The following is a 13,435-nucleotide window of genomic DNA, read 5'->3' on the forward strand; positions in this document are numbered from 1 at the left end:
ATACCTGTTTATCTGGATAGTGGTTCCAGACATTCATAATAAGTGGGTGAATTATGAGCTACCCAATTAGTGGTGGGTGCTGCAAACTACTGTGGTACTCTTTTAAGGACCACCCATCCAAATTCTGCAGCTGCCACTGTACACAGGTCTAACTAAGGTGTAATGTTTGATGAAGGAATGATGAGATGCCCAGGTGGCAGATGTGCAAATACCCCTGAACTTTATGCCCACCAGATGTGCCGCCAAAGTGGAATATGCTCTAGTTGAATGAGTACGTATCGAGGCTGGTGGAGCAACCCGTTGTTGGTCATACACCATTTTAATGAGCTCTAACAACCAATAGGAGAGCTTCTGACGATTTGGTGACTGTGCCTTGTGTCTACCCTTCTCACATACAAACAGATGTTTCATCTTCCAAATGTGATGGGTTGCCTTGAGATAGTAGAGCAGGGCTCTGTGGACATCCAGTGAATGCATTGCCCGGTCAAGTGGCGACGACTGATTGCGGAAGAAGCACAATATCCACGTTCAAATGGAAGTCCAAAACAATCTTTGGCCTGAAGTCCGGGTCTAAGCGCATGATGACCTGATTGGGATCAGGAGTGCCCTGAGCTCACTAACTCATTTCGCTGTGGTTATTGCCACTAGGAAAAGCGTCTTGAGTTTTGCCAAGTTTAACGACGAAGCAGCCATTGGTTCGAAATGTGCTTCTGTCAGTGCCGTGAGTAATAGAGACAGGCTCCATTTCTCCGCAGGTGGTCTCACAGGCGTACAAAGGTTATTAATACCCCTTAGGAAGTCCTTACATCTCAGGTGGGTGAAAACCATCTTGCCATCCCACCTGCTTTGGCGTGCTGATATTGCTGCCATATGAACCTTTATAGATACATTAGCTAGGCTGTCCCTCTTTAGGGTGGTCAGGTACAGGAGTACAGCTTTCAAGCTCGCATCCTTGGGCTCACATGCCTGGGAGGCAGCATATACACAGAACCTGCACCATTCAGCTCTGTAGTTGGGTCTGGTGGATGCCTTTCGGGTGTTGAGGAGGATTCTCTTCAGAAGCCTATCCTCCATGCGGTGAGATTCAACACTGACAAATTCGGGTGCAGTATCTGTCCGTGGTCCTGAGTTATCTGATCCACTCACCGAGGGAGTATTCTGTATCTCCCTTCAGACAGTCTGAGTATCTCCATGTACCATGGCTGCCTTTGCCACCACAGCGCAACCACAAGTGCCCGTGTCCAGTCTTGTAGCAGCTTGGCAACTACCCTGGGCAGTAGAGGTATTGGCGGATAAGTGGAGAACAAACTCTGAGTCCACTCATATTGAAAGGCATCGCCCTTGGACAATGCTCCCAGTCACATCCTGGAGAAATATTGGTCGCATTTCTTGTTTTGTGCTGTTGCGAATAGATCTATCTCCGGCCGTTCCCATGATGCAAACAGCTGTTCCAGGATTGTCTGGTTCAGCTCCCATTCATGCTGTTGTAGTATCAGGTCTCTGCTCTATGAGTCCGCCAGGCAGTTCTGGGTCCCTTTGATGTGAATGGCCATCAGATGGCTTTTCTGTGGGATGCACCAGTTCCATAGCTAGAGGCTGAAGTTGCAACGAGACCTGGATACTGTTCTGCCTTGCTTGTCTATGTAGGCGATAGCAGTAGTGTTGTCCATTTGAAGTTGGACAGGTGTTTATTGGTTTTGCTGTTCTTGACTATGTGGAGAAGCGCATTCAAGTCTGCAGGTGGGCTCTGGCCCAGATCAAAGCTGCTGCTTGGATTGTTGCGCTATTTTGTTATGCCCCGACTGATTTGGCTTGTTCCTGGAGTAGAAAGGCTTTTTATTATAGTGTTGGTATGGCCGCCTGTATTCCTTGCGGTTAGTCTGGCGGTAAAAGTTTTGTCTTCTGTGATACTGCTGGTAAGGTTGGTATCTGGTGCTGGAGTACTTGAGACTTGTGAAGGAGCGTGCTGTTATTCTTGACTTCTTCCATTGCTCCATAGTTTCATCGGTGTTGTCAGAGAAAAGCCCTTTCCCTTCCAAGGGAAGGGTCTCAATATGGTCCTTCATGTCCTGTTGTAGGCCAGTTGCCCTCAGCCAGGTGCGTCTCCTCAGAACTATGGAGAAAGTTAAAGTGCGGGACTCAGACTCTGCCAAATGCTTGGCATTTACCAGCTGTTGACGAGTTGCTGCCGTTGTTCGTGCAAAGGTGGCTTCGAACTTCTTAATGAAGTCCACCGGTTCCAGCGATGCCTGCTAGTCATACGATTTTTCCATAGCGAATGGGTATATTTGGCCTGGCAGGCTATATAGTTGGCAATTTTAATCGAAAGGCAAGCCATAGAGTAAGTACGTCTGCCCAACAAATCCAGCTTTCGGCCTTCCTTGTCCGCCGGTGTAGTATGCCATCAACCCCCTTTAGATGTTGTGGTGCAATCAACCACCAAGGAATCTGGCATGGGGTGCTGCACCAGGTACTCATTCTCCTCCTCTTGTATACGATAAAGTGCCTCTAGGTGCTTGGAGGTGGGTGTCTGGAGTACCTCCCAAGCCGACTTGGCCACCCTGGAAATATGAGGCAGCATAGGTATGTAGATGGGTTGTAAACCAGAGACTGTTTTCATCATATTATAAACTGGATCGTCTAAGTCAGTTGTTTTATGTTTCAGGCTCAACTCCAAGACTTGTGCCATTTCCACAACCTGCTAATGATAGCCCTTCAACTCCTCAGTGGGTGAGATGGAAGGGACAGTGGCCACATCAGGGCTCGGATCAGGAAGTACAGAATCTTCAGTGTCAGGCTCAGTTGTATCTGATGCATAACTTTCTGCGTTGTCTCCATCGGAAGAGGAGGCAACAGGTGAGTCATCACCAGCAGCAGCAGGAGCTGCTGGAATGTAAGTTGGAGCTCGGTTTGTTTGTGTGGCTGCTTGACAAAGTTCCTGCTATGGTGGTACTACACTTGATCTTAGCCAAAAGGCCGAGAAGTGATCCTGCCATGGTGGTAACGATGGTAAGGGTGGAAAGTTGGCCCGGAGTGAAACTGTTCTCTGTCGTGTTTCAGTGGGATAGGTCTGGACAGCGGATTCCTTCTGCTGTTTATCAGTTGTGCATAGTTGTTCCCTTTCTTTCATCCACTGCTTGAAGAGGAAGTATTCTTCCCGAGAGATGGTGCAGGAATCGCCCCATCTGCCCTGGGGCAAGAGGCCCCTTATGGGAGTTGTACTTGCCGTGATTGATGGGGTCCTTGGTACCGAGGTCACCTGTGTCTCAGTCTCCAAGATGTGGTCCTGGAAAACCGGAAAGGTACCTGTCGAGGGTGCACTTTCCTCTGAGTGCAGCAAACGGGAAAGTCTAGTCGTGGACTGTTCCTGTGTCTGCATGGGCGTGCTTAGGTCATCCTCCACATTGTCAGAGTCTTGTGCCTTCTCAGGGCTGCCTTTGACGTTAGTCTTGGATGCTTTCAACATCTTGTTCGGGCTCAACGTTGAGCTCAGTATCGGAGATGACTGCTATTGTAGGATTTGCAGTCTTCTGCTGTTCTGCTTATCTTTGATGCTGATCCTGGTGTTGTTGGCTTCAGTGTCGACATAGATGGGACTAGCTTTTTAATTTTCGATGTCGTAACGTCTCACTGTGGAGCGCTTGCATGAGCAGGGCCCCCTTTTGATCTAGAGGTTTCTGCCGAACGTGGTGTACGCGGAGACTGGTGTGGTGTCTGTGTCGGGGACAAAGAAACTGCCCGATGCCGTGGACCTTTGTAAGTCTGTAGCCTGGTGGGTGAGGGAGTATGGCTCGCACTATGGCTGTAGTGGCCCTTATGTTGCCGCTTATACTTTTTTGCCGGTGGCTCCGGCGTCCCTGCCCTTCCTCTTTAGGCTGCGCAATAGGCCTCCTGGCTTCTTAAACAGAGTGTTGCCCCTTGAAGTCATAACGGTTGATGTCAACGCAGCCGATGTTGTAGCCTTAGTTGCCACAGCCGAGACTTTAGACTGCATTGATTGCGCAGGTCTCGGTATCGAGGGGGACTTTTTTGGGAGAAGGGCCTCTTCTGTTAAGGAGACCTTTAAGCGGACTGCACAGTTCTTCAGCGTCTGCTTATTAAATGTAGAGCAGATGGAGCAACTCGACGTGTTATAGGCTTCTCCCAGGCAGAACAGGTGGAGGTCATGCCCATCGGTAGAAGGGAGCTTTCTACAGCAGTCGTGGCACCTTTTAAAAGGTGGTTTTCTCCCGAATCCACACACACACACACTCATGAGAGGTTAGGTGTAAACCAAATAAGTCAGAGTGGGGTTTTTTTGTTTTCGTTTTAACAATACCGTGTCGACTAGTCCATGAGGGAAATCGAAAGTAGACCGTTCCATGGTCAGAGGAAGAGTCCGAAATATCACCAAATCCAAGGGGAAATCCAAAGAGTAGTCTAAGTCCGTGCCAGTGGTCATTTTGATTATAGAAAGTGTTAAATTTAGTTATCTGAGGAGCAAACTGTTTCCGAGGTCTGATCGCTATGGCGGTCAGCGAAAAAACTGAGTAAAGGGACGCCTAACCGCCACTAGTGGGTACTGAAGTCACGTGCAGTCAGCAGTTGCAGGCGTCACGAGAAGCTAATCAATTCAATCCGAAGCTGGACTGCGCAGGCACAGAACCCACTTATTATGAATGTCTAGAACCACTATCTAGATCAGAATGTATTGTGCTCATACAAGTGGTCCTTGCACAAGATGTTCTGGTCATGGAAGCAGCTTCTGCTGACAGAACACTTGTCTGGATGCTGCCCACTAGGAGTAGAAGCAATGCCCTTACTAAACTTTTCATGCAACTGAAATACAATACTTTAAGTAAAGTTACACTCTTCTACCATCTTGCCTTCACTAACAGCTGCTGGTAAAAGAAACCTTATTTGTTCCATTTGCATAATAATTAAAAATAGTATACATACATTCAGCATCTGCTTCTTCTGGTCCCAAAGCTTCGGCACTTCCTTCAGCAAGGAGACTGCTGTCTTCCAACAATGGTGGCACACTGGATTCCAGGACATGTGTTTCACTTTGTATATACAAGAGAAAATCTTCACAAACTGATTTTAATAATATGCATTTTAAATACATCAGTTCCTCTTCAAAGGCCACTTTTTGCCAATACAGTTCTCAAATCAATATGACTGTTTTGGAATTTATTATTGTAGAATGAGTTGTGGAAAAGTGTAGAATCTGCCTCTCTAATATATAACTGAAAATACTGGTGTGATCAAAACACTAAACTCTTAAAATATGAGTCCTTGAGTCTATGATTTTCACTGTTCTGAACAAGTACTGGAGGACCTTGTCAATCATGGGTCTAGCACTCATGTTTTCATGTATCCATGGTCAGGTAATTAGCACCCAACCTTGGTATATGTGGGGGGGGGGGAATGGGTGGGCGGGCGGGCGGAAAGTGTTAAACCCACATATCTGCAGGTTGGGGGTGCACTTCTGACAGAACTCTGTAATCTGAGTTCATTACTGGCCTTCAGAAGAGCCCTTAAAACCCATCTGTTTGGCCTGGCCTTCCAGGTTTTTTAAATTGTTGCAAGCTGTTTTAATTGTTGTAAATTTTTGGCCTGGTTCTCCACAGGCCAAACTGTTTAAATGTTTTAACTGTTAGTTTTATGCTGTTTTTATAGTTTTGATTTTAATGGTTAATTGATTTTAAAATTTTTATTTTGATGTAAACTGCCCTGAGCCATTTTTGGAAGGGTGGTATATAAATCAAATAAATCAAATCAATCAAATGGGACAAAAATAATTTCTGGACAGGTTTTGGTCCCCTGGATGCCGTGGACCAATCTGCAGCATGGTAGGGCACTTTTGGGGGTAATTGGGGGGTGGGGATGGGGGGAAAAACCTGATTTTAGGCCAATTTCCGGCCATTTTGAGCAGTCCAGGACCTTAACCCCTCCCACCCACCCCCGATTCTCATAGCCCTAATGCTCAATTCACAGATTCGCTATCCATGCCCCCACCAAGGAATGGAACCCCTGCGAATAATGGAGTTCTCCTGTATATCCAATTAACAGTTCTCATAGGTCAATAGGCATGCTGGTATCATGCCCAGTCATATGCATGTTTACTTATGTGATGGATGAAGGGGGTTAATGTACACTTTCCTGAGATCTACCCTCAGTGGGAAATTGTTTTGATCCTGAGGAGCATGTTGCTCCTTTGAGGTAGGCTACCACCAACTGAAGACTGATCTAAAGCCACTAAACAGGTTCAGACATGGCTTTAACGCCCTAGAACTGTTTGGCTTGCGACTGTACGGTCAGAGTCCACAGAACTCAGCTCTAGACAAATTGTATATTAGTCTAAAAACAAATCTTCAGTAGCACAATGACTTTGCAAGGCACATGTTTTGCAAGTAACCTTCCAGAACCTTTTAAAACCAGATTGAAGCCCATTTCTAAGTATATGAAATGTATACTGGGTTTTTTTGCGGATAAAATCTCCTGTATTCGGGCCGACTTGGACTCTACTATTTTTGCATTTCAAACTGGCTTTAGAACGGGCTATGAGGTTGAGACAGCCTTGGTTGGCATGATGGATGACCTTTACCAGAGAATTGACAGAGGGAGTGTGACTCTGTTGGTCCTCTTGGATCTTTTGGCGGCGTTCGATACCATCAACCATGGTATCCTTCTGGGTCGCCTGGGGGAGTTGGGAATAGGGAGCACTGCTCTGCAGTGGTTCCGTTCCTATCTCTCGGGTAGATCCCAGATGGTGGAGCTTGGTGACAGTCGCTCCTCAAAGCAGGAGCTGTTATATGGAGTCCCTCAGGGCTCCATTCTGTCACCAATGCTTTTCAATATCTACATGAAACCGCTGGGTGAGGTCATCAGGAGATTTGGTGCTGGGTGTTATCAGTATGCTGATGACACTCAAATCTACTACTCCCTTTCATCTTCAGGAAATGGCACGCATTCTCTAAATGACTGCCTACTTGAATCCAAGCAAGACGGAGGTGCTCATTGCAGGGGCTCAGAATCTGAGGGATGAGTTAGATCTCCCTGTGATGGATGGGGTTACACTCCCCTGGAAGGAGCAGATACGCAGCTTGGGGGTACTCCTGGATCCAGGCCTCACTCTGGTATCTTAGGTGGAGGTTGTGGCCAGGAGTGCTTTCTATCAGCTTCAGCTGATGCAACAGCTGCGCCCATTCCTTAAGGAGGATGACCTCAAAACAGTGGTGCACCAGCTGGTAACCTCCTGGCTTGACTACTGCAAAGCGCTTTACGTGGGGCTGCCTTTGTACATAGTTCGGAAACTTCAATTAGTTCAGAATGTGGCAGCCACACTGGTCTCTGGGGTAACCCGGAGAGACCATATTACGCCTATTTTGAAACAACAGCACTGGCTGCTGATATGTTTCCGGGCAAAATACAAAGTGCTGGTTATTACCTTTAAAGCCCTGAACAGCTTAGGCCCAAGTTACCTTAGAGAGCGCCTTCTTCTGCGTAATCCCCACCGCACATTAAGGTCATCTGAGGAGGTTCGTCTCCAGTTACCACCAGCTTGTCTGGTGGCGACTCGGAGGCGGGCCTTCTCTATAGCTATGCCGGGACTGTGGAATGTGCTCCCTGCGGAAATCCGCAATTTGAATTCTCTATTAGCTTTCATGAGAGCCCCTAAAACGTATTTGTTTGGCCTGGCTTTCCAGGGTTTTTAAATCTGTTTTAATATTCTAACCCGATTTCGGGGCTTTTAATCACTGTAATTGTTTGTTGTTTTAAAATGTTTTTAAATTGTTAATTGTTTATTGTTTTTAATTTGTTTTAGCTCTTTATTGTTTTAGTGATTTGTTTTAATTGTAAACCGCCCTGAGCCATTTTGTAAGGGAGGTATATAAATCAAATCAATAAATCAAATCAATAAATCAAATAAAGAAAGGAAGGAAGGAAGAAAGGAAGAAAGAAAGCTGCACACAGAATGAAGAACTGGGGGAAATGGGAGTAAAGAAGTACACAAAGGAATCTCAAAGAAAATATCAAAACAGTAACTAACACTGAGTTTTACCTTGGTTCAACAATTAGGCAGGTCCATGGCTGAGAATGCATTCATCTCTACAGCTTGGGACACCAGTTCATTGATGGAAAATGGTGAGCCTTTTGCACACCAGCTGGAAAGTGGTGACAAAGTGGCTAGGCTCTGGGCCCCTATATTCACAGGTGGGCTTCCCTATACGTGGACCTGACATCCACAGCTTTGCATATCCATGGTCGGGTAATTAACACCCAACCTTGGCATATCCCACCCCACCCCCCGCCAAACAACAACACTGGCAGGAAAGGGGTTAATTTTGCATATCTGCAGGCCAGGGATGGCAGGAAATTACCTGAGAGGTCATTTCCAGCTGACATTTTGTGGCTCATTTGTTAAAGACAAAATTTTTTAGGGATGGGTGGGGGCATCATTGGACTTCTGAAGGCCTGTGGAGCACGGCATGGTACTTTATTGGGCCAATTTTTGTGGGGTTTTTGTGCTTTGGGGGTTTGTTTTTTTAATCTGGGACCCTAACTCCCGCAATCCCATAGACTCAATGACTCACTATCCACTATTTCATTACCAGCGATAATATGTGAGAATGGAATCCCCATGCATAATGAGTAACAGTTGTATAGTTGTTTATGAGGCAGAAGGCTTTCCCACTTTTCCAGAAACAGTCTGCTCTTGGATCCAATGAAAAGAGCTGTCATATTTCTGATGTAATGCTGATAGCAATAGCAATAGCAATAGCACTTACATTTATATACCGCTCTATAGCCAAAGCTCTCTAAGCGGTTTACAATGATTTTAGCATATTGCCCCCAACATTCTGGGTACTCATTTTACTGACCTCGGAAGGATGGAAGGCTGAGTCAACCTTGAGCCCCTGGTCAGGATTGAACTTGTAACCTTCTGGTTACAGGGCGGCAGTTTTACCACTGCGCCACCAGGTGTGATGTGATGATTTTAGAACAAACTAGGGTTGAGGTTTTCCCTCCAAACTTAATGTCCCTCCTCCTTAATGGGTCTAAACATATGTCTAAAAGGTGGGTCTGTTTTGAGCTGGTCACCTACCGTGAAAAAGGAATTAAGACAACACCTTAGGGCTAAGTGCAAGAGGCAAGGATTACCCTATAACAAAAAGGTGAGGAATGCCCCAATTCAGACCACACAGGATGGAGTGAAAAGCATTCTTGAGCTAAGATGGAGATCTGCATTTCATTACTGTAGGGGAAGAATGGCAGTTCAGTCCCCAAATAGCAAAGCAAAGACAGTTTGGTGAGAAGGCAGCCAAGCAAGAGGTCTGGAGACAGTTCGTTAAGTTTGAAGAACAAGGATTTATTTAGAGAAAAAGTTACAAACAAATGTGAAAAAGCCTGAAGCTTATTTCAGCTGTAGTTCATGGCTAAAGAAAGAGAGAGACCAAAACAAACAGCTGTCTCTGGAGAAACAAAATGGAGACTAACACTGGAAGAACAAAGAGGGGAGCAGTCCAGCACTTTTATCCATGACCCTAAAAAACCCCAGTGGTCACTATGAGACATCGCAGCTGAGTGCTGATGATGCCAGGGTCCTAGCTCCAACAATCACAACTTGATACAGTGAGATTCACTTGAAATAAGTGGAATTTCTGAGTAAGCAAGCACAGGATCACACTGCGTTCACTAAGCATCATACAACACAAAACCCAAATTCATCCTATCTAAGGAAATCTAGTTTTTTTCTGTGCAGCTTTTCCAGAAATGCTGAGAAACAGCATGTACTTTCAAACAGTTTTTCTTAGAAAAGGGGAATGGAAAAGATCTGAAAAGATGGCAAGCTTAAGAGGTAGAAATATAGCAATACAGAATCCGGAAGATTATCAAGTGATTCTTTATAAATATTATCGGGAGATAAAAATGGCAGCTTCCAACTCCCAGCTAACATACCATTTAGGAGAAATATTTAGTCACTGATAAAAGCAGTACTATACCAAAGTTGCAGAACAGAGCCTCAGATCAGCTGTGCCTTTTATCCCCACTAGTATGCATCATAATCAGGGCAACCATGTAACTAAACTAAGTCTTGCAAGACTTAAGAAAACAATTACACCTATTGTCTTCATGTTCTATTTCACGTACTCACCTTTCATTAGATGGCACAAAAGAAAAGATCACAGTGTCCTGCCCAGCATTTAAGTGATCCATCACAAATATTCTGTCCTCTGGAAGCAGTGGACATTCTGTTTTTTCACTTTCAGAGAACCCTATAAAAGTACAACTCAAAAAGGTAAATACAGATTCTGATGGCATCCTCCATATCAATACTTTTAAAAAGCTTATATAATTAGCTGAATGTGCATTAGCATCCATTAAACAGAAATTTGATTCTTGCACAATATAAAGAGGACCCACAACTTTTGTTTTGTTTTAGCTATTGCTTTTGGTTGCCCGTAGTGTATAATCTTTAACTGTCTGGCACGTTCAAGAATGAGAGTCAGGGTCTTGTCTCATTTTGTGCAAGGTCTCAGAGACAGCAAAAGTAGCATTGCTTCTGCCTTCTCCAAAGCTATTTGTAAAGTGAGACTGACCCAGTAGCAGCTGGTGGGCAGTGGAGCAGGAGAGGCAGGGGAGAACCTGGTCACCAAGGCAGAACTCTATTCTCCCCTTTCCTACACACCAGCGGGCTTGGGTATTTACCCAAGCCTGCCAGCACCGAGGAAAACAGAAAAAGATTAAAAGAAATGTAGGTGCAAAAGTAGAACACAGAAAAGTTTTGTGGGGTGCGGAGGAAGAAGGCAGAAAGCAAAAAAGCCAGGGCAAAAAGCAGAGAGAAAGGCAGAAAGAGGGACAGAAGGGATAAAGCAGGGATTGCACACACCTCTCCCACCAAACAAGTCTACAACAGCCAGGAAATCCAGAGCAGGGAGCTTCCTCCAGCTCCTCCTCCTCTGGCCTGCAACTTCCTCTTTTGGTCGGAACAGCTGGTTGGAAGAGCTGCTACTCAAGCTGCTCCAGCCTATCTGATTCCTAGGGGGCTCCTCCTGGCGCTGCCCACAGAAAGAAGGGGAAAATGTATTTAAAATATATTCCCTGAATCAACCAGGAAGTGCATTTTAACTCATTATCTCAGTTCTTCCTAGGGGCAGTGCCAGGAGTAGCCCCCTAAGAATCAGATTGGCTGGAGCAGCTTGAGTACATAAGAACAGCCCTGCTTGGTTCAGGCCCAAGGCCCATCTACTTCAGCATCCTGTTTCACACAGTGGCCCACCACATGCTGCTGGAAGGCTACAGGCAGGAGTTGAGGGCATGCCCTCTCTCCTGCTGTTATTCCCCTGCAACTGGTACTCAGAGGCATCCTGCCTTGGAGACTGGAGGTGGCCTATAGCCCTCCAACTAGCAGCCGGTGAAAGATCTCTCCTCCATGAAGTAATCCAAACCCCTCCCAAAGTCATCCAGGCTGTTGGCTGTCACCACATCTTGTGGCAGAGAATTCCACAAGTGTATTATGCATTGTGTGAAAAAATACTTCTGTTTGTTAGACCTGGCAATCAATTTCATGGGATGACCCCTGGTTCTAGTGTTATGTGAGAGGGAGAAGAATTTCTCTCTATCCACTTTCTCCACATCATGCATGATTTTATAGACCTCTATCATGTCTCCCTGCAGTTGTCTTTTTTCTAAACTAAAAAGCCCTAGGTGTTGTAGTCTTGCCTCATAAGAAAGGTGCTCTAGGTCCCTGATAATCTTGGTTGCCCTCTTCTGTACCTTTTCCAGTTCTACAATGTCCTTTTTTAGATGTGGCGACCAGAACTGTACACAATACTCCAGGTGTGGCCACACCATAGTTTTGTATAAGGGCATTATAAGATTAGCCGTTTTATTTTCAATCTCCTTCCTAATGATCCCTAGCATGGAATTGGCCTTTCTCATAGTTGCCGCACATTGAGTTGAAACTTTAACATAACAACATAAGAACAGCCCTGCTGGATCAGGCCCAAGGCCCATCTAGTTCAGCATCCTGTTTCGCACAGTGGCCCACCAGATGCCGCTGGAAGCCACAGACAGGAGTTGAGGGCGTGCCCTCTGTCCTGCCATTACTTCCCTGCAACTGGTACTCAGAGGCACCCTGCCCTTGATGCTGGAGGTGGCCCACAGCCCTCCGACTAGTAGCCATTGATAGACCTCTCCTCCATGAAGTCATCCAAACCCCTCCCAAAGTCATCCAGGCTGTTGGCTGTCACCACGTCCTGTGGCAGAGAGTTCCACAAGTGGATCACGCGTTGTGTGAAAAAGTACTTCCATTTGTTGGTCCTAGACCTCCTGGCAATCAATTTCATGGAGTGACCCCTGGTTCTAGTGTTGTGTGAGAGGGAAAAGAATCTCTCTCTCTCCACTTTCTCCACACCATGCATGATTTTTTCATGTCTCCCCGCAGTCGTCTTTTTTCTAAACTAAAAAGCCCCAGGTGTTGTAGTCTTGCCTCATAAGAAAGGTGCTCTAGGCCCCTGATCATCTTGGTTGCCCTCTTCTGTACCTTCTCCAGTTCAACAATGTCTTTTTTAAGTTGTGGTGACCAGAACTTTCAATGAGCTGTCCACCACAACCCCAAGATCCCTCTCCTGGTCAGTCACCGACAGCTCAGATCCCAACCGCGTATACTTGAAGTTGGGGTTTATCATCTCAATGTGCACCACTTTACACTTGCCAACACTGAAGCACATTTGCCATTTTGTCACCCAATCACCCAGTCTGAAGAGATCCTTTTGGAACTCCTCACAATCAGTTTTGGATTTCACTACCCGAAAGAGTTTGGTATCATCTGCAAATGTGGCCACTTCACTGTTTACCTCTACTTTTATTTAGTAGGAGTAGCAGCTGTTCCAGCCAATAAGACCAAAACAAGAAGTTACAGGCAGGAAAGGAGGGGCTGGAAGAAACTCCCAGCTCTGAAAGTTTCACTGGCTGCTGGTATGTCTGATCCTTTATTAGCTTGGGGTTTTTTGGGGGGGGGGGGGCTGCCCCTCCTGCCCTTACTGACCAGCCACCACTGGACTGACTTTTCCCCTCCCCAGAGTCCTGTGCATATCCAAGAGGTCTGGCTGGTGAGGGTTTGGTCTCTTGCAATTGTCATAGTGAAAGATTCCTCATCCCACCCCCCACCCTTGCGAGGGTTCATTGCAATGCACAGAAAGCTCAGGGAGGAGTTGATTCTAGGCATCTGAGGAAGGGCTGCTGCCACTTACAACCAAGTCTGTTAACCTTAGTGATAGGTATTATCATTTTGTTAACCTGTTTTCTTTCCAATCCCCGTTTGAAATCCTGGCTTGTTCACAAAATGTGGTTAACATAAATAATAATTTATTTGATTCAGATGCATCAACAAATATCAGTCTGTTTGAAAATAAGACCAGAAACAGCATATTTCCTCTCCTTGCAT

General features: G+C 45.8%; 1 protein-coding gene across 4 annotated transcripts in view; it reads right to left on the reverse strand.

Annotated features, from left to right (window-relative positions):
- The window catches only part of AHCTF1 (AT-hook containing transcription factor 1), a 133,155-nt gene that overhangs the window by 9,242 nt on the left and 110,478 nt on the right, over positions 1 to 13,435 (reverse strand). For all 4 annotated transcript variants that reach the window (XM_053302457.1, XM_053302448.1, XM_053302466.1 and 1 more), the window contains exons 30-31: positions 10,142 to 10,262; positions 4,939 to 5,045 (exon numbers count right to left, since the gene is read on the reverse strand). In XM_053302457.1, the coding sequence (XP_053158432.1) occupies positions 4,939 to 5,045; positions 10,142 to 10,262 (228 nt within the window). The remainder of the gene's footprint in view (positions 1 to 4,938; positions 5,046 to 10,141; positions 10,263 to 13,435) is intronic.

This window comes from Hemicordylus capensis, chromosome 1 (assembly GCF_027244095.1).
Source record: "Hemicordylus capensis ecotype Gifberg chromosome 1, rHemCap1.1.pri, whole genome shotgun sequence".
Taxonomy (NCBI): Eukaryota; Metazoa; Chordata; class Lepidosauria; order Squamata; family Cordylidae; genus Hemicordylus; species Hemicordylus capensis.